General features: G+C 36.6%; 6 protein-coding genes across 7 annotated transcripts; 5 read left to right on the forward strand and 1 right to left on the reverse strand.

Annotated features, from left to right (window-relative positions):
* Positions 1-42: 42 nt before the first annotated feature.
* On the forward strand, positions 43-2,678 carry LOC111598498 (major facilitator superfamily domain-containing protein 10). Its single transcript, XM_023313757.2, has 5 exons — positions 43-704; positions 773-1,120; positions 1,185-1,258; positions 1,820-2,301; positions 2,381-2,678. Exons 1-5 carry the CDS (start codon positions 276-278, stop codon positions 2,470-2,472), a joined length of 1,425 nt encoding a protein of 474 aa, XP_023169525.2. The 5' UTR covers positions 43-275; the 3' UTR covers positions 2,473-2,678.
* Positions 2,679-2,746: 68 nt separating this feature from the next.
* On the forward strand, positions 2,747-10,895 carry LOC111598499 (ras-related protein Rab-11A). 2 transcript variants are annotated; one of them, XM_023313758.1, is made up of 5 exons: positions 2,747-2,844; positions 3,047-3,242; positions 5,295-5,416; positions 10,172-10,520; positions 10,578-10,895. In XM_023313758.1, the coding sequence occupies exons 2-5, from the start codon at positions 3,203-3,205 to the stop codon at positions 10,709-10,711; spliced, it is 645 nt and encodes a 214-aa protein (XP_023169526.1). In that variant the 5' UTR covers positions 2,747-2,844; positions 3,047-3,202; the 3' UTR covers positions 10,712-10,895. The 2 variants fall into 2 exon arrangements, with proteins under 2 accessions (XP_023169526.1, XP_023169527.1); XM_023313759.1 differs by lacking the exon at positions 2,747-2,844 and having other exon boundaries at positions 2,870-3,242.
* Positions 10,896-11,923: 1,028 nt separating this feature from the next.
* Positions 11,924-13,476, forward strand: LOC111598592 (protein Peter pan). The gene is made up of 4 exons (XM_023313908.1): positions 11,924-12,344; positions 12,410-12,774; positions 12,842-13,269; positions 13,335-13,476. The coding sequence occupies exons 1-4, from the start codon at positions 12,012-12,014 to the stop codon at positions 13,454-13,456; spliced, it is 1,248 nt and encodes a 415-aa protein (XP_023169676.1). The 5' UTR covers positions 11,924-12,011; the 3' UTR covers positions 13,457-13,476.
* Positions 13,476-14,456, reverse strand: LOC111598595 (peptidyl-prolyl cis-trans isomerase D). The gene has a single exon (XM_023313910.2). The coding sequence runs from the start codon at positions 14,365-14,367 to the stop codon at positions 13,522-13,524; it is 846 nt and encodes a 281-aa protein (XP_023169678.1). The 5' UTR covers positions 14,368-14,456; the 3' UTR covers positions 13,476-13,521.
* Positions 14,457-14,489: 33 nt separating this feature from the next.
* On the forward strand, positions 14,490-15,705 carry LOC111598593 (glyoxylate reductase/hydroxypyruvate reductase). The gene is made up of 2 exons (XM_023313909.2): positions 14,490-14,676; positions 14,738-15,705. Exons 1-2 carry the CDS (start codon positions 14,534-14,536, stop codon positions 15,636-15,638), a joined length of 1,044 nt encoding a protein of 347 aa, XP_023169677.2. The 5' UTR covers positions 14,490-14,533; the 3' UTR covers positions 15,639-15,705.
* Positions 15,706-18,670: 2,965 nt separating this feature from the next.
* Positions 18,671-19,365, forward strand: LOC111598513 (translationally-controlled tumor protein homolog). Its single transcript, XM_023313787.1, has one exon. The coding sequence runs from the start codon at positions 18,760-18,762 to the stop codon at positions 19,276-19,278; it is 519 nt and encodes a 172-aa protein (XP_023169555.1). The 5' UTR covers positions 18,671-18,759; the 3' UTR covers positions 19,279-19,365.
* The last annotated feature ends 274 nt before the right edge of the window (positions 19,366-19,639 follow it).

The raw sequence follows: 19,639 nt of genomic DNA on the forward strand, positions 1-19,639 counted from the left end.
TTAAGACATTATTTTCAGCATAGCAAACCCAACACGAAATTGCACAATTGCAATGTTTATCATGCCGTCTGAACGTTGTTTGTATCTCAACACTCCTATTCAACTTTCACTTCTGTTGCTTCTTAGCGGGTTGCTTGGCGTACTGCTTTTTGTTTTTGCCAAGTTACTGGTTGGATGCATAAACAGTTATGCGGTCGACGCCGTGTCATCAGATTGAACAATAACATAATAAATTTATGTACACGCACGCAATTCAGCACTCACAATAGAATAACATGGCCACCGTTCGAAATCGCCAGAATACAACAACAATAACAACAACGGAAACGGAACAACCTTTTGAAAGCAAAGGCAACGATAACAACAATGGAAAGCCTGCTGCGGCAAAGGAGAAAACTGATCCAATGATATATATAATATTCGTATCACTCCTCTTTGATTTACTTGCATTTACCATTATCTTGCCATTGTTGCCCTCGCTCTTGGAATATTATCGTGTTAATGATAGTTCCGGTCTGTATGACTGGTTAACGACGCGCGTGCGTTGGTTCCAACAGCTCCTCGGTGCACCGGAACGCTATCTGTCGGTGCTATTTGGCGGATTCTTGGGCTCAATGTTCAGTTTTCTGCAATTTCTGGCAAGTCCCATTGTCGGCAGCCTCTCCGACTACTATGGACGGAAGCCTGTGTTGCTCATATGTGCTGTATGTTGGGAACCATTTAAGAAAGAACGTTTAATATTTCGATTACCAATTATTATTAACACTTTCAGTCTGGAATAGCACTCTCCTATCTTATATGGGCCTGCTCCCGCAACTTTGCTCTATTTGTGCTGGCGCGCATTGTCGGCGGCATCAGCAAAGGCAACATCTCCCTCTCTATGAGCGTTATCACAGATGTCTCCAGCCTGCGGACACGTGGTAAAGGCATGGCACTCGTTGGCGTGGCTTTTTCGCTTGGCTTTATTGTGGGTCCCATGATTGGTGCCATGTTTGCAATATTCTCGAATAAAAGCGCCAGCGGCGGCGCTTGGTTTGTTCTGCCCTCCCTCTTGGCTCTGAGCTTGGCTCTAGCTGATGTGCTACTCCTTGCTTTCTGTTTGCGGGAAACGCTACCCGAGGTACTTTATTTGTTCTTTAAATATGTATGTATAGTCAATTTCTTGTTTTTATTTCTGTGTCCAGGCAAAACGTGCTCACGAAATCTCGTCAGCACTGTCATATGGGCTGCAATTGCTCAACGTTTTTTCCATATTTAAGTGAGTATTATTATTATTAATTTATTGTGTATTTTTGTAATTAATTAGCGTGGCCGACGCACAAGACGTGTGACTTTTTATTTGCTTTGCCCAATTGCTAGTCCAACAGGTTATTTAGCTTTGATGGCCAATTTCGCTATCTTTGCCCTACTTGGTCATGTTTTCAACCGGAATTGATTTGATTTGACTTATCATTGTGCATCATAAAATGGGCTGACTAAACGAGCATTTATTAATCTACAATTTATTTTTATTTATAGTTTTCCACATATGTTCAACCTTGCTAAAAATCTAGACCTTATGAATTTTGAGATATCCATATTTGTATTTTACAATGGAATCAATATTCTAGAATTGCTATTCTCTAAATGACAACTCAAAGAAACTGGGCGTACGGACTTTGAAATTACAATATCTTCAACCCAAATTATTTGGCTACTTACTAATATTAAAAAGAATGCAAACAACAATTTTATTGAAGGTCGAAATTCGAACGCTTTAATTTTGTATGTTATTGTAATTGTGAAATTTATTTCCTAATATCCTTTCTGTTCTTTACAGATTTGCAGCTATCAAAAATGTGCCAAGAAAGGATATACAAGCACTACGCAGCATTGGTCTCATTTACTTTCTGTATCTCTTTCTCTATTCGGGACTGGAATTCACTGTTACGTTTCTAATGTATCATAAGTTTGGATACACATCGATGGATCAGGCTAAAATGTTTTTGACCACAGGTGTCGTTATGACTCTGCTTCAGGGGTCTGTGGTTCGCCGTCTACCAGAAGCAAAGATTAAAAGTTATGCCATATTCAGTCTGTATCTGATAGTGCCTGCATTCGTATTAGTTGGCTTAGCAGATAACAGTCGTATGCTCTATGCGGGCATGATACTATTTGCAGTCTCCACAGCGTTTGCAGTTACCTGTTTAACTACCTTAGTGTCCCGCTATGGCAACGATGATCAAAAGGGATCAGTATTGGGGATATTCCGGTCGTTAGGTGCACTGGCTCGTGCCCTGGGTCCAGTTGTGGGATCTATAGGTAAGGCGCATAGTCATATAGTCATATTTTTTATTTTCCATTCCATTTCACTTATATTAAATCTTAAAAATCTTTTTAGCATTTTGGTGTGTGGGCTCAAAGATCACATACATAGCCGGCGGACTGCTACTTGTCTATCCAGCAATTGCTTTGCAACATGCACGTATTTAAAAAGTATTTCAATCTGCTTTAAGTAGAATTAGAACAACATTTCACGTGCATATTTATATATGTATATTTACAGAACAATTAGCAACCACTAGTATTACTTGCCTTAAATACTTAAACCTTCTGTTTTTCTTGCATTTGTTTTATATATTTTAATAAACAATTTTTTATATCTTTTTCTAAGCAATGTGAGTTTAATTTAAGTGAACTTGATTAAATCAAATTCTAACGATTATGGTCTACACTGACGTCATCAAAATGGCGTTACAACTTGTGGGGTATCGAGTATCGAGTACTCATTGCTGTCACTTGCATTGTCATACATGCCGCAGCCTACTTCACGTCGCTGAATATATTGGGAGTGACTAAGTCTAAGTGAGTGTGTGTCGCGATTAAGAAAATTAATAATAAATGCATTAATAAGTCATACAAATAGGCAATTGTTATTGCAACAATAGTCGCACAACGGTTATCTTACGTCGAAACAAGATTAACAATCGAATAAAGCCCATTTTAAATCGAATTGATATAATTTTTCTTTTCTTTATATTGTCCCGATTACAACTACAAATAAAAGTGTACAAAGTGTGAGAGCAAAATACACGGATAAAGAAAAACGCATTAAGAAACGGCGGCGCGCAAGGATTATTGGATTTTACATTTACACAAACTTAGACGAAGTTATCCCAATCAGTAGGAGCAGGAGGAATAAGTCATTAAATCACACAACAAAATGGGTGCAAGGGAAGACGAATATGATTATCTTTTCAAAGGTAAAAATTATAAACATGGATTTTCGGTTACGCTTCTTGTGATTAATTATCTAGCCGGTTGTTAGTTGGTTTGACTGGTCGTGGGACTCGACAATTTCTAATAGGAACACGGTTTACAGTTTTACTGTGGCAACTATTACGCAGTAATTCAACGGCACTAATTAAAACTAATTGGCATAACAAATGCAGACATGGTATTCTAACGTATATACCCATATGCTTAAAAGTTCGTATGTTTCATTTATTATTTCCGATCGCATTATTTGGTGACAATGTTCAAGGCAATATCACACAATACGCCCCCTATCGTTGTTTAGCTGAATTCTACACGACTTGAAAAATTGTTTTGTGTTGTTGTTCTATGCCCTTTTGCTTGCTCGCGCTCTCTTTACACTATTACCGTGGCTCTCCACCGTTCCCTTTCTTTGTCTAAATACACCCGTAACTACTTTGCAGTTAAGTGCTGTCAGTTTGTCATTGCGTTTCCATTGCTGTTCGTTCTTCGCTTCTGCTGGCGGCTGCCAGCGTGACACGTTGCATAAATCGTAATAATAATCATGATAAAAGTAAAATAATAAAAGCAATTGTGTGTACTTTGATTAGATTTTAAGTTATTTTAATACTACAGAAAATATATGCATGTACATGTTTTTTGTTGCTATTTTTGCAATGGGCAGTGATTAAAAAGCAGCGTATAATAATTTTTTTCTGTTGGCTTTTGTATTGAATTTTCACAATTTCTTTTGCATATGCTTATTTCGCTCACATCTGTTGTGAGTTGGCGTTGCTTTTATTGGCGCTCTCTTGCTCTCTTTGGCCATTCGCTCAATGAACACTACAAGTTATTGCTGTTACAGAAAGTTCATATGAAGGTAAACATTTAGACGCTCAGCGGATACCCAAGCCGCTCTTTGGTGCAAGCACTGTGTGAGAAGATCAATTTATTCAAAGAAATCTCATTAACATTGTGCATTTGTATCCCTATAGTAAATTATTACTGAAAACGGGCAACCAATTGAAAAACCGGCACAAACTTCTCACTTATTCTTTGTTCGTCAGTTTGTTTCGGTATTTTGGGGTCAGCAGTTTCTCTCCCTACTCTCGTTTGCATAAGTACTTTGTATAAATTACTAATTCAAAATTCTTTATTCTCAATACAACATTTTGAGCTATTGTTTTAAGCGGAAGCGGTGTGTCTAATAAAATGAGATTGAATTTGTCCAATTATCAAAAAGTTTTTTTTAACATATTTTAAGTCTGACGCATAGTAAAAAATGCAAAAGAAACAAGATAAGCCATTAGTAGTTACTAACTAAAGATAATGACAGAAATCCAAAATTTGCAATACATTTTCACTTTGCGTAAACACGTTTAACTATTGGCATTTACGATATGAAAGAAAAACACATTAGAATCACCTCTTCTGCTTGAAATTATATGTTATTTTCATTTGCTTTTGGAGCCAGACCCCAGATCTATAAAAAAAAGAAACAAAGCTATGAATCACTGTTACTCGTGAGCAACTGCCAAGCATTCAAGAGCAATGCTGATAATTTCTGACTGAGCACTCACATTTACAACAGGAGAGCGAGAGTCAGAGAAAGAGCGGGAGAGAGGAAAGGAAAGATATAGGAAAAGAGAGATCAATTGAGAAAGAAAGTGAAACACAGGGAGTGATGAAAAGATGGAAAGAGAGAAAGAGTGAATGAGTACAGAGAAAATATTATAACACAAGATAAACAAAACACTGACATGGTGTCTATAGTAGAACTTGACAATAACAGTTATGCCGAATATTTTATCAATGTTTTCACAGTGTGGCCAAATGCAAATGTAAGAATCCACCAATTTTCCAAAAGGGGTAAGCCAGCCCACCATCATCAAAATCCCATGAGAGCATAGAAATTGGTTGACCTTCAGTCACGCACCAAGTTTTGCCAATAACTGAAACGAGAACATGACCCATGACCCTGTGTTCTCTCAACTAACATTAATTATGCATTAATTATTTTTTGCTTCAGTTAATGTTTTCTATAATCTCAATTTTTGCAGTTGTGCTGATCGGTGACTCTGGCGTTGGCAAAAGTAATTTACTGTCACGTTTTACGCGTAATGAATTCAATTTGGAGTCCAAGTCAACAATTGGTGTGGAGTTCGCCACACGGAGCATAGAGGTAAGTATCAGGTGCTTAATCTGCAAGTGGTACAAGTGGATTTCCGATGAAAAACTAAAAATGGATTACAAGTGTGGTTAACTGGAAATTAAATTCTACTTAGTAGTTGTTCAATTCCAGTTCAAATTTTAGACGAATATTATTTTACGTTTTATGTATAAGTTATTTATTTTAAGATTTCGAAATTATGTTAAGCGCGTACGGAGTATCGGCGTTAACACTTATTCGAAAAATGAGAAGACTTTGTGAATTCCGTGGCGATGACCGACGTTCTTTATTTCCAAAAATCAACTAACTCTATTTGACAATCGTTCTTATAGTAGAAGCTAGCCCTAAGCCCTGAAAACGCTGGCATTGCATACAGTACTAGGTCGCTGGTCAGCAACATTGTTGCGCGTGGACGCTTCCGCTGTTGTGCAATGTCCGCTTGAGACAGCTGGTGTCGTAAGCATTTATGCTGAGAATGCATGGTCAGCTTCAATATTTACGTTCTGCTGATCAATTGTGTTAACTCCTCCCCCACTTAGGTGAATGACGTCCTCGGAGTTCTTCAAACTGTTAATTACCGCTTGAAGATCAAGTTGACGTTTGCTCCTCTGATGTCTTTGATAAAGTTTCATTGAGGCGTGGCAGGAAAGTAGAATGATGACCACGGTTAGTCCAGATATTATTGGTCTTTTTACCAGTTGTTCTTCTATTTGAGCAATGTCCCGGATGTTTTTTATGCTTAGCTTCTGTAGGTACGGCAGGCTCGGTATTTCCTGATGATCCGTTATATTTAGAAGCGTGGATGCCGCTGGTCTCGGGGATTTCCTCACGTATTTTTTTGGATTTTTATATACGGTGCCGTTTACCTTTATCTCGTTGTCAAAGGTAAGGAGGAATGTCCCTTTCACCATTTTCTCGTCAACTATAGCCGCTCTGTCGTTGATGATGATAACGCCATCGTCGATGATGGTTAGAGGTTCAAGATGGCTGGGTCGAGTTGAGCAATGTGCAGTGCCACCTGAGTGCAGTTGTTGCGCGCACGTTGTATAGGGTAATTTCTTACAGAACGTTGTTGTGAGGGCTGTGCTACAATTTCCTATTGATATTACATGGTTGTCGCAAACAGCTATATCGTAGTCTTCGGCGAAATTGATTACAATGCCATCGTGTTGGACAGGGTATATTGTTAATTTTTTACATACTATGTTAGGCTTAGGGTATCTTATAATAAAGTGTAAAAAGTTATTATTTAGCAAGACTTTAACTTGAGATACTTCCATTAAGTCAGTAATAGTGATATTTATAGGGTGTTCATTAACAATATTTTTTAAGTCAGAAGAATCTAATATGGAGGGGTTTACAATTCCAACCTTTGCAAGTGTTACTGGTAGCATCAAGGTTTCTAGTTCTGAAATAATTATTCTGTTTCTTGAGAGCAGTGTCTCATACAAATGTTCTGTATCTATTTGCTTTGTTTTTGTTATGAGGTTTACTGTGTCGGTTAGCTTATTTATTTGTTCTTGCATTTTTGTGTTTATAGTTACTTGCCTGTTTTCTGATTCTACAAGTTCTTTCTGTGTAAATTTAAGATTTTCCAAGTCGTCGGAGTCTGGTGTGCCAGCTACGACTTTAAGAACGGAGCCTAGCATATTAATGCTCCTAGCATGTCTATGATGGATATTTACTGTGGCTATTAGTGCTTCTATATGTTGTATATCTGTGTCTAATAACTGTCTCATATGTGATCGTGGAAAGTTTTGTCTTAATTTCTTCGTGTCCTTTACTATTGCTGAGTATAGAGTAGGATTAGTTGAATGTTTAAAGATACAAAAAATAAAAAAGAAGTTTAATGTTTTGTTTACCTTTAGGTTGTCCTTGTGGACCACCCTCCCTTTTATTAAGACCGTTGTCCCCAAGTCTGCGTCAATTTTGTTTTCATTGTACAGAGATGTCAATTTGTTCCCTAAACGTCTGTTTGAATTTACAAGAACTGTATCGCCTACTTGGAATTGTCTATCGTGTCTTGTTTCATTTACCCTGTTTATTTGGAGCTGCTGTGCCTTTTGAATTTTATTCCTTATTTCAATTTCAAGTTCTGGGGAGGATGAGTGGATTATGTCGATTGGACGTTTGTCCGTTACCGAGTGAACTGTGTTGTTGTATTCAATAGGAGCCAAGTCTAAAAAATTGACCTGGTCATATTCGTCGAATTCGTCTTCAATGTCTTCTGCCTCATTTTCTGCGATAGTCCGATATTCACTACCGTCCTGTTCATATTCTGAATCTCTTGCTTCTAAATAGTTAACTCTTTGCTGCTTCGGTCCTGTGAGTCGTGCACTACTATTATTTGGTCTCTTGTTTGCTTGTCCCTGATTATTGTAACTTTCATATTTTGTGTTTTGTTGTTGAGTCGACCACTGAGTTTGCTTTGAGGGAGCCGTGTTTTGCTGGTATTGGGTCGTCTGTCCGAAGCGAGCGGATGTATCAACGTCCATTGGTTCAACTTGTTCTCGTCGTGGTGAGAATTCTTGTTTCTTATAATATGGGCTTTTCCCTGGCTGGTTGTATTTTGGGTCTTGAGTTAGGTTCCTATCTCTGCCTTGTTGTTTTTGTTCTGTTCTCTGAGCCTTTTCTTCTAAACTACGTGCAAAATTCGTGGCAAACATATACCGGTCATGATTAGACTCGACTTCTTGGGCTAATGCCAGTGCAGACGGAAGGTCAGTTGGTCTAGCTGAGAATAGGACATCACTTAAAGTTTTCCTGGTACCTGAGATGAATACTCGTAGAGCGTCTGCCCTGTATTTCTCATTTAACGAAGAGGCAACGTTGGCGTCATAGGTCATGATTGTCTTATTTATGAGTAAAGTCAGTTTCTTCTCCACTTCGTCATAGTACTGTAGTAGTGTCAGATTTCCTTGACGGAGTGTTGACAGCTCTTGTTCAATTAGGTATATCGGTCTTTTGTCTGCGTACGTGAAATCTAACCGATTTATAATGGCCCTAAAATTCAGAGGAGTGTCAAACGAAGAGAGTACCATATCGGCGGCGTTTTTAATTTTGTTTCTTAATATTCCTAAAGCTTGATAATGTTTCGAGCTACCATCATATTTTTCATATACTTTGTATGCGGTATGCGCAGCTTTCCTCCATGATACATAAGTCTCATTTTTTCCTTCAAATTCTGGAAGGGATTTCATTATGTCAAGGGTTTCATTGCAAATGACGCTTGCCCTGATCTCGGCCTCTCTAAATGTTTCTACTTCAGGAGTGCTAACTTGTACAGAACCAATACGTTGTTCTATGTCGCGTAATTTCTGATCAAAGTTTTCTTTTTGGGTTCTTAATGCGCTTGTAACTGCGCCTTCTACAATCGCTCTTAACTGTTCGTTAGATAAAGACATTTTTATTTTTTCACCTGTATCTATACTTTGAAATTTTTTTACTAAATCTTGTATCTCACTATCACTCATAACATGCAAATAAGATATGTGTAGTGTTTTTTATACAATTAAAATTTAGTTGAACAGTTGGAATTGTATTTTTACAATTTTTATTTATTATTATTCTTTTTTTTTTTTTTGAACACCCTACTTACATGTTCTTATATTATTTTCGTAGAGCTGATGGTTTGATGAATCCCTCGGTGAACTTTTTTTGTTGCGTATTAGTTGTAATTTATAATGTTTTTTTTCACAAATTATTTGTTGAATATTTGTTTAACTGAGTTCGGGTTTTTTTTTTTCACAAATTTTTTTTTAATAATTGTTTGATTGAGTTCGGGTTTTTTTCAAATTATTTGTTGGAAATTTTCTTAATAGAGTTCGGGTTTTTTTTTTTTTTTCACAAATTATTTCTTGAATATTTGTTTAACTGAGTTCGGGTTTTTTTCACAAATTATTTTTTGAATATTTGTTTAATTGAGTTCGGGTTTTTTTTCCGATTTCGTTGGGCGCCAGTTATTTATTTTAAGATTTCGAAATTATGTTAAGCGCGTACGGAGTATCGGCGTTAACACTTATTCGAAAAATGAGAAGACTTTGTGAATTCCGTGGCGATGACCGACGTTCTTTATTTCCAAAAATCAACTAACTCTATTTGACAATCGTTCTTATAGTAGAAGCTAGCCCTAAGCCCTGAAAACGCTGGCATTGCATACAGTACTAGGTCGCTGGTCAGCAACATTGTTGCGCGTGGACGCTTCCGCTGTTGTGCAATGTCCGCTTGAGACAGCTGGTGTCGTAAGCATTTATGCTGAGAATGCATGGTCAGCTTCAATATTTACGTTCTGCTGATCAATTGTGTTAACTTATATATATTTGCAGTTGTTCGTATCCATATAGAGTATAGAAATGGAGTTTGTAAATCAAAGAAAATTTGTTTATCTATGAATATTTTTCATATCCAAAACCCACTTTAGATTTTATTAAAACGCTAGTAACTGTCAAAAGCACGTTTGGCCAACCCAATAGACTATATATAATATATATATATATATATATATATATATATATATATATATATATATATATATATATAATATATATATTATTGGTGAATACCATAATCTAAGAAAGTTCAAATTTAAAATGTTACAATTTTTTATTCAACGGATATAGAAATCAAAAAGAGAGAGTGTCAGCAAAAGGGAGTAATTAGTAAATATAAATTAAGCGGCAGTGTGATTAATAATTAATAATTAGGCAAATCTTATCTACACCTTATTTTATTTTATAAATTAAATATATGTTTTTGCTTCATTCTTAGGTTGATGGTAAAACAATCAAGGCGCAAATTTGGGATACAGCCGGACAGGAGCGCTACCGAGCGATCACCTCTGCATATTATCGTGGTGCTGTTGGGGCTCTGCTCGTTTACGATATTGCCAAGCATTTGACATACGAGAATGTTGAGCGGTGGTTGCGGGAACTACGCGATCATGCTGATCAGAATATTGTAATAATGCTGGTTGGCAATAAATCTGATTTGCGGCACTTGCGCTCCGTGCCGACGGATGAAGCGAAACTGTTTGCGGAGCGCAACGGTTTAAGTTTCATAGAAACATCGGCCTTGGACTCGACGAACGTTGAAACCGCATTCCAAAATATACTCACAGGTGCGATATTCCACTTTTTGTAAAAAAAATTATTTCTGAACGAAATTTTATTCACAGAGATCTATCGCATTGTGTCGCAAAAACAAATTAGAGATCCTCCGGAAGGTGATGTTATTCGTCCCTCAAATGTGGAGCCCATCGATGTAAAGCCCACTGTTACAGCTGATGTTCGTAAGCAGTGCTGTCAGTGACCGCCCCAACGATTCACTGCGGCAGGAGCAACAACTGCCGTCTGTAACAGCCAGAACAGCAATAGCAAGAGCAAGAGTAACAACAATTACAACTATTACAATGGCATAAGATGTTATTTTTTAAACCACAGCCACAAGCAGTTTGTCATATATGCATAAAAAATATACCAACAACAAAACAAAATCAACAATCGCAACATCAACATCCGGCTGTAGTTAACAGCAGTTTAAACTGAAGTTTTAATATATATCGCATAATATATATCGCATAAAGCATCGATAACTTCGAGGTCTGATGAAAAAAAAATTACAAAAGCAAAAAGGGAAACACTAAAACACTCCAAATTCAGTTTAAGCTGTAGCTGTAACTATAATTTATATAAATATACATAAATGCTAATATTAAATATATTAATATTATTAATTTTCACAACATAAATACATAGTTGTAATTTTCAAAGAAAAAGTCAGACGACTACAATATTGCTATGTAAATTCTATTAGTTGTCGTATTGTTTTTCCAGCAAAATTAGGTATATTTAACATATACATTTATAATGAATACACTTTCGACCTGGCTTTCATTCATTATTGTCTATTTATTATTAAAACTCCAAGTTCCCCTTACCTCAACCGATTTTTCAGCGTCAAAGCTGCTTGCTTCGTTACAAACCCTTTTTTATTGGTTAATGTAATACATTTTTTACGTATGAAATAAAAGTGAAACTTAAACCTACAAAATTATAATTAGTTTTAACATTAAAAACATAAGTGCAGAAATTTTGAAAATTAAATTTAAAATTGACCACATGAATTCTTAAAAAACTAGCTGATAAAATAAAGAAGTAGTCCAACTTTAAATACAGAAACAGCAAAATAGAAAAAGTAAAAATCAGCATTTCCGTTTGCTATGTTGGTGAATATTTATAATGCAATAAAACACGCTTGCGTATCAACTGTTAACTTTAAGCTCTAGTTTTTGCGCCATTGATTTTGGCTGTAAACATAGTCGTGAAGGGGCACTCCAAATTGTGAAATAAAATTATCGATAAATTAAATTAAATATATGGTGGATATAACTTTTGTTTCGGAGTGCTCTTTTGTGTTAAATATTATATAAATATATATATTTATATATATATATTATAATTATAATAAAAAATATAGAAACCCCATCGATATATTTATAATTTTTGAATACATTTATCGATATATCGAGCTGACCAGCTGATGATACAACTGGGAGCACGTGTGGTCGTAGCGTTGATATTTGTTTAACTATTTTATTGAGAACAGGAAAATGGGAGGTGCTAAGAAGAAAGTGCATCCAAAAACGCGCACAGCAGCATTCAAAGCCAGTGAACCAAGTGAAATAGTTGAGGCCCCACACTCGTTCATTATACATCGTGGCCTGTCCTGTCCATATATCGCGGATTTAACAATTGATTTTCGTCGAATAATGGAACCGTTTACTGCATCCAATTTGCGTGAAAAGAAAATAAATCGCATAAAAGATTTCGTTAGTCTAAGCAGCTTCTTTCATGTCTCACATATGGCCATTTTCAACAAAGCATCCACACAGTTATCCTTCAAAGTGTTGCGCTTGCCGCGTGGACCATCTCTAACGTTCAAGGTAATTGAAATCAATTCGAATGTACCATGAAAAGTAATTCTTAGTATATATCGCGTGCTCAACAGGTGCATCAGTTTACACTTGCTCGTGATGTGATCTCTAGCAGTAAGAGGCAAATGTTTGACGTTGATTATTTCAAGCATCCACCTCTTGTGATCATGAATAACTTTAGTGGCGAAGGGAAACACTTAAAGTTGATGGCCACAACATTTCAGAACATGTTTCCATCTATCAATTTGGCCCAGGTTAACATTGATACCATTCGCCGCTGCCTTTTATTCTCTTACAATCCAGAAACAAAGCTTGTGGACATGCGTCACTATGCGGTGCAGGTGGTTCCAGTAGGCTTAAAGCGCGCAGTACAGAAAATTGTCAGCGGCAATGTGCCAAATCTCAACAAATGCGAAGAGCTTGTCGATTTCGTAATTAAGTAAGATCAATATCGCAAATGGTTTAATTTTGTTGACGCCTTCTTATTTACAATAACAACTTTGTAGGGATGGATATACCTCGGAAGCGGAGGCTGAGGATGATGAACAATCGCATGTGGTGTTGCCTCAAGCAGTTAAAGGCAAAGGAAATTTGGAAAACCACAAAAGCTCTGTAAAACTACACGAAATTGGACCACGTTTAACAATGCAGCTCATGAAGATCGAAGAGGGACTGCTTACCGGTGAAGTGCTTTATCACGATCATGTTATCAAAACTGAAGATGAGAAGGAAACATTACGCAAATTAATTGAAAAGAAACGGAAACTGAAAGAGCTCCGCAAAAAGCAACAGAACGAGAATCGTGAACGCAATTTACAATTGAAAAAAGAGCAAAAGAAAGAAATAAAGCGCAAGGAAGCTGAAGACAATGCTAGTGATGCAGATGATGATGCTCAATATTACAAAGATGAAGTTGGCGAGGAACCAGACGAGGGTGAGTGTTGCTATACTCATCTTATACATATATAAGATTGATCATTTATATATATCTTTTTACAGAGCTGTTTAAGTTAGACAATAAGATGTCGAGGAAACGACCCAGATTACCGTCCGGTATGAAGCACAAAAACAAGAAAGCAAAAGTAAACCAGAAGCCTTTAAAGAAATCTAAGGAAAAGTAACAAATGCAAAAGTTAAATATAAGTTATAAATAATGATTTTTTATTGCTATACGTCGTATCTGTATTTAGCTAAACATTCGCTGCACAAGCTGTTTGTAGTTGGCATTGCTGCTCTTCCAGCTTGTTGCTATATTGTCTCGCAATTTACTGAATTCACGTTTCTCTTCGTACTGGGGCACACGCTCGATCAACTTTTGCGCCTTTTCGAATTCCTTCAGGTAATAGTATGCCAATGCGCGTCGATAGATGCTCTTCTCGCTGGGTTGCTCCTGTGTTTCCACAAATTGTGTGTGGTATATGACGTGTTCGTAACGCTTCTCTAGTAGCATACAGGCAGCCAAATTTGTTTGTATCTGCACGAACAGCAACTCCAACGCATGGTTATCGATACCATTTTTCTCCTCATCCAGTTTGTCGAATGGTTTGTATGTAATTAATAATTTAGCTGCTCGTGAGAAATAGTCACAGGCAAACCTGGGATGTGCCTTATACATAGTCACACCTTTCTCTTTGTATTTTAATGACAGATTATAAATTTCCCCTGCGCTTAACTTGTCAATTTGAATATTGCTAACAATTCGATCTAGCTTTAGCTCGAACTGCAATCGCTCACCAGTTTTGGTGATGATGCTACAAGCCGAGGTTTCGCCGAGAACGAACTGTTGTAACAATATCTCTATATAGCAATCAATGGGGCTATCAGCGGTACCCATCTCCAATGTGTGTTGTGTCTCATTAGATGCCAAATATTTGCTAGGTCTGGTGCCCAAGTTCAGGCAGGGCTTTTTTACGGTGAATTCGACAGTGCTTATCAAAAGCGGCTTCTCAACTCTTTGGAATTCCAAACTTAGTACCTTCTTTTGCAGACCACGCGCTGTGTCGTTCCATTCCTTGCCAATGTACCAATCCATAACTAAATATTTCGGCAGGAAAATGCTTTTAGTTATTTCAGTTTTTTACAATCATCTGTTAAGCTCAAAAGAAACTGGAAAAACAGTGTGACCGCAGTGGGCAAATAAAATGCACACAATAAAGATAAAGTAGGTAACATTAATCCAGACCTGAGCTGAAGTTAACATGCATAAAATACAGTTACGGCATATTCAACAGGCCAAATGCCTTGTTCAACTGTTACACAAAGCAACAATGAGTTCCCTTCCAAGTGTTTTTGTAACTCGTCCAGATGTCGACAATAGTGGACTGGAATTGCTACGTAAGAGGTTGTTTATTGCCGGTGCTCATAAATTGATTTTAATTTCAATGTTTGTTGTTTTTGATTAGTTGCAATGTAACTAGCTGGTCGCAGACTATACCAGTGCCAAGAGACGAATTACTCCGCCAAGTTAAAGGCAAGGATGCTCTTTATTGCGCTCTCACAGATAAAATAGATGCCGATGTTCTGGATGCTGCTGGGGCGCAACTTAAATGTGTGGCCACCATTTCAGTGGGCTTCGAACACATTGATGTGCAGGAGTGCAAAAAACGTGGCATTCGCGTTGGGTACACACCCGATGTGCTGACCGATGCCACAGCCGAATTAACACTTGCTCTGTTGTTAGCCACCAATAGGCGTTTGTTCGAGGCCAACAAACAGGTTTACAATGGGGGTTGGAAATCATGGGCGCCAATGTGGATGTGCGGACAAGGATTAAAGAACTCGCGTGTTGGTTTATATGGATTTGGACGCATTGGTCAGGAGATTGCAGCGCGCATTCTTCCCTTTAAGCCATCTCAGATAACCTATACGACCCGCACGGCGAGGCCTGCAGAGGCTGCTAAGGTTAACGCTCAGCTTGTTGATTTTGACGAGATGCTTTGCTTATCGGATTTTATTGTGGTTTGTTGTTCTCTAACTCCTGATACTAAGGAAATATTTAATGCGTCGGCGTTTAAGAAAATGAAACCGAATTGCATTTTTATCAATACGGCGCGCGGTGGAGTTGTGGATCAAAATGCGCTTTATGACGCTCTCCTTTCCAAGCGTATACTTGCTGCAGGCTTGGATGTCACCACACCTGAGCCATTGCCACTAGACGACCCATTACTGAAACTAGAAAATATTGTTATATTGCCCCATATAGGCAGCGCAGACATTGAAACTCGAAAGGAGATGTCCCGCATAACAGCCAGAAATATTTTGGCTGCTTTGAATGGTTGCCAAATGGAGGCCGAGGTGATATAAATCAATGTTAAATGACTTAATGTCTATAAATAAAAAGCCCAATAAAAATTCACTAATAAAATATTATATCAGAAGAAATCAAATTGTTTTAGTTCCCGCAGATAAAGAAAGTTATAGTAAGTTGTAGTATTGGGTAAACCCATTTATAAGATAATCTTAATTCCGTTGACCGAGGCCAGTTTCATTGCATTGGTTAACAGTGAAACATCACTGTTAAAATCTTAAGATGAGTATATACTCGCTTATCGATTAATCAAAAATATCGTATAGTGGAATAATCTTAGAGACTTCGATTAAAAACTAGACGTTTGATTTTATTATCGGCGGTTTAATAAATCTATATTTTAGCTACCGTAACTCTTAGATTAACTAAAAAAACTATTTAGAATCGCCCGATACTAGTACTTTTCTTTTAGCTCGATCAGTATCATTAGCAAAGCCCATAGATATTACAATCATTACTTGTCGAACGTTCGGCCGAAGTAATCGAATTTCCTATAAAACCGCACAAAAATTGAGAAGCGGGTGGTTTAGCCGATTATTAAGGGAGTAGGACGTTTTAAGCGAATAATACGAGGTTTTGTTGAAAAATTTCGTAAAACGTTCAGTTATTGAGATCGTGGGCGAGTCGATGTTCTATGACCGTGAGCTTTGTACAAACATAGTCATAGCTTCTCTGAATTGACTTTGGAAATAATTTTGAAATACTTTTAAACGTTATTCAAAATAAAAGAGCAATAACAGTCTAAAGATCGTGAGTGAAGCAAAAAACCCTATATGGACCCTCTTTGATGAAAGTGTTCGACAAAATCTATGCAATTTCACAGAAGAGGTGCCAAACGTAGAATAATTGAGCTAAAGGCAGTATTCAGTGTATTTTCTAGCCGGCACTCCCAAGAAGACTGGTATTGGTTAAGACTTGACCTTGTGACTACGCGTAAGGTACAGACGGTTTAAAATGGTTCTATCTGTAAAATCGGCAACATCGAGTTCATTTTATTGACAGCCCAAGCCTCCACAGACATATTGGCATCTTTACCCGGGTATAGAATTATGTTGTTGCCATCAAAGCCGCACCTCGTAGGTATTATAATAGAGATCTACAATATCCGCAGTCACAATTGAGCCAATATCCTTGTCGAGGTATCATACATACATATATAAGGAGCTTACCACGCTAATTGATCAGTCTATTATCTTAAGTAGATGCAACAACTCATATCAAGTTTTCTTCAAATATTCGATAAAAATTCCCGTTTTATTGTTATAAATTAAAAATATATCTCGTACTGCTTAAGAGCTAGTCTCCACATTTTTTATTTTGTTTTATGTCTATTTTCTACAATTTTGATTTTTGTTATATTTTGGATATCGGCTTCAAATTTTCCCAAATTCTTAAGTTTCATTGAAATTATGGACAATATTTGAAGGGGTTTACCTTTTTGCTAAGCTGCCAAATAGTTCAATAGAATATGTTGATCATACACAGAAAATTTCATTAATTTCCATTAACACAGAAATTATTAAACAACACGTTTGGCCAATTTGCAAAAACACGTGGCAAAGGCAAAGTTGGTTCGAATCTTGGTGTCGTAATGTCGGTTTTTATTTGTAATTTTTTTTTAAGCTCGAACTATTAGAAACATTAAAAAACGCTGCTAGGAAAGGGATTATGGTATCTCCTTGTCGGGCACCCCGACGATTTATTTTTCAAAATAAAGTTTTTAGTTTTTGAAAAACAAATTAAGAACAATACAAATTCATCAAAATATGATTTTCAACAGCTTTAAAAAATGTTGAAATACGTTTAATCGACTAATTAACTATTCTTATTATTTCAATGTACGATGCATATGAGGATATGCTTTCGATGGTCAAAATAATTATCTTTTTATTTTTCTAAGAAATTCGGCCGTTATCCCGTTAAATTAAATAATTAAAATGTATTCAATCAAAATTACTAAATACGTCACATCTTGTTACTAAAAGTCATATAATGCAATATAATGGTGAAGCTCATTTATTCTTTTTGGATATAAATACCTTTTAAATACTCAAATTTATTTTTATTGAAAGGGATTGCATAGAGAAGATCCTAAAAGCTGTTGTTAAACTTAGACACTGTTTTTAAGCTTTTTTAATTATTTGGTCTATATATATAAAAAAAAAAGAAAAAACAAAATATATTTATATATATTATATAAAAGCCCTGATGGATCTAGAGACATCAAATTTGATACATGTATTTTTCTTTTGTAGACTATCGTAACAAAAAATAAATAAATTGGTCATTTAGCTACGATTGCACGGTATTCAATTAAGGGGAACTAAGTCAAAACACAACCAATACATAGTATAGAGATTTCAAAGGAAACTGATGAAAAGACATGTAAACGCACAATAGAACGTTCGTCGGATTGAGCATTACTATGTTATGTAAAGTGGTCTGTTAGCTTGACAGTGCGATGTTTCTGTTAATACACAGTAATGTTAAATATTATTTCTGTTGTGGAGTCACATTTTCGCTGTGTGTTCTGTTATCTCATCTGAAGTATGGCGGGCTCTTATGTATGTATATATGTACCACACGATACCTTATTAATTAAATATACATTTATAAGTGCAACTACATATTATGAAAACACAAAAAAAAATCAATCGCAGTCTCAAAACTAATTTCAATATAATCGATAACTACTAATCTTCAAATTTTGAAAACTTATCAGTATGCATTCCTAATTACTCATTTGACACTGTTTGTTATTACTCATTTGACACTGCTTATATTATTAATTTCTTAAATGATTGAATTAACAGGCTACAAAATATGTTTCGACCCCTGTATATTGAATCCCCATGGAAAACTACATAGATTTAGTTAAAGGAATCAATGGGAGTTGCAATATTTGCGAAAAGTAAATTAAACACTGTTTTCCCTCATTAACAGACTATTTTAACAACTGAGCAAAATGTTAAGTTAACAGCACACGCCATTTTTTTTTTGTCTCGTTCCTTCTTTTTACTGTTTCAGCGCGTGGCAGTTGTGGCCCCGGTTCAGTGCAGTTGTTAATTGCAATTTTGCCAGAAATTTGAACTCATATTTTGAAACACCGACGCCAAAATGAAAATCTACAAAGATATCATTACCAACGATGAGATGTTCGCTGACACCTACAAAATAAAACTGGTTGATGAGGTTATCTACGAAGTCTATGGAAAGTTAGTCACTCGCTCGGGTGATCAAATTCAACTTAGTGGTGCCAATCCGTCGGCCGAAGAAGCGGATGAGGGCACAGATGAAGCAGTTGAAACCGGTGTCGATGTGATTTTGAATCACCGCCTGGTTGAATCATTTGCCTTCGGAGATAAGAAATCCTACACTCTCTACTTAAAGGACTACATGAAGAATATTCTCGGAAAGTTGCAGGAGAGTGCACCCGACCAGGTCGACGTTTTCAAAACCAACATGAATAAAGCCATGAAGGACATTTTGGGCCGTTTCAAGGAGCTCCAATTCTTTACAGGAGAATCCATGGACGTCGAAGGCATGGTCGCCATGTGTGAATACCGTGATATCGATGGCCAGAGTACTCCAGTTCTAATGTTCTTCAAGCATGGGCTTGAAGAGGAAAAGGTTTAAACTGTCATCTCCTTTCTGTATGTTTCGATTTAGTGGCTAAATTGTGTTTACGGGAAGAACGAGCAACGCCCAATGCAGGCAGGACAAAAGCACCAGCCACCACCGAACATACACAAACTAACAAAAGCAAATAGGCAGACGGCGGACACACATACTCACGCATACATATAACCCATTTCAATCGGATTTTTTTAGTTACGGTTTTTTAATTTTTTGGCAGCAGTTCGATGCAATTTATGTTTATGTATAGAAAAATGAAAACAAATTGTCGAGTTAATTCCGTTATATTATTTAGAATCAATGAATGTAAATGTTATTTTATGAAATGAGCAAAATTCGTAGTTATAACAAGGAGAACCTC

The sequence above is a fragment of the Drosophila hydei genome, unplaced genomic scaffold (genome assembly GCF_003285905.1).
Source record: "Drosophila hydei strain 15085-1641.00,03,60 unplaced genomic scaffold, DhydRS2 tig00008139-arrow-pilon, whole genome shotgun sequence".
NCBI classification, from domain to species: Eukaryota; Metazoa; Arthropoda; class Insecta; order Diptera; family Drosophilidae; genus Drosophila; species Drosophila hydei.

Bases quoted from the DNA above. Each gene is read 5' to 3' on its own strand.
- LOC111598498 (XM_023313757.2), top strand. From the start codon at position 276: ATGGCCACCGTTCGAAATCGCCAGAATACAACAACAATAACAACAACG. The intron at 705-772 runs GTATGTTGGGAA...TAACACTTTCAG, and splicing joins CTGTGTTGCTCATATGTGCT to TCTGGAATAGCACTCTCCTA. The intron at 1,121-1,184 runs GTACTTTATTTG...TTCTGTGTCCAG, and splicing joins TGCGGGAAACGCTACCCGAG to GCAAAACGTGCTCACGAAAT.
- LOC111598499 (XM_023313758.1), top strand. From the start codon at position 3,203: ATGGGTGCAAGGGAAGACGAATATGATTATCTTTTCAAAG. The intron at 3,243-5,294 runs GTAAAAATTATA...CAATTTTTGCAG, and splicing joins ATATGATTATCTTTTCAAAG to TTGTGCTGATCGGTGACTCT. The intron at 5,417-10,171 runs GTAAGTATCAGG...CTTCATTCTTAG, and splicing joins TCGCCACACGGAGCATAGAG to GTTGATGGTAAAACAATCAA.
- LOC111598592 (XM_023313908.1), top strand. From the start codon at position 12,012: ATGGGAGGTGCTAAGAAGAAAGTGCATCCAAAAACGCGCACAGCAGCA. The intron at 12,345-12,409 runs GTAATTGAAATC...CGTGCTCAACAG, and splicing joins GACCATCTCTAACGTTCAAG to GTGCATCAGTTTACACTTGC. The intron at 12,775-12,841 runs GTAAGATCAATA...ACAACTTTGTAG, and splicing joins CTTGTCGATTTCGTAATTAA to GGATGGATATACCTCGGAAG.
- LOC111598595 (XM_023313910.2), bottom strand. From the start codon at position 14,367: ATGGATTGGTACATTGGCAAGGAATGGAACGACACAGCGCGTGGTCTG.
- LOC111598593 (XM_023313909.2), top strand. From the start codon at position 14,534: ATGCATAAAATACAGTTACGGCATATTCAACAGGCCAAATGCCTTGTT. The intron at 14,677-14,737 runs GTTGTTTATTGC...GTTTTTGATTAG, and splicing joins CTGGAATTGCTACGTAAGAG to TTGCAATGTAACTAGCTGGT.
- LOC111598513 (XM_023313787.1), top strand. From the start codon at position 18,760: ATGAAAATCTACAAAGATATCATTACCAACGATGAGATGTTCGCTGAC.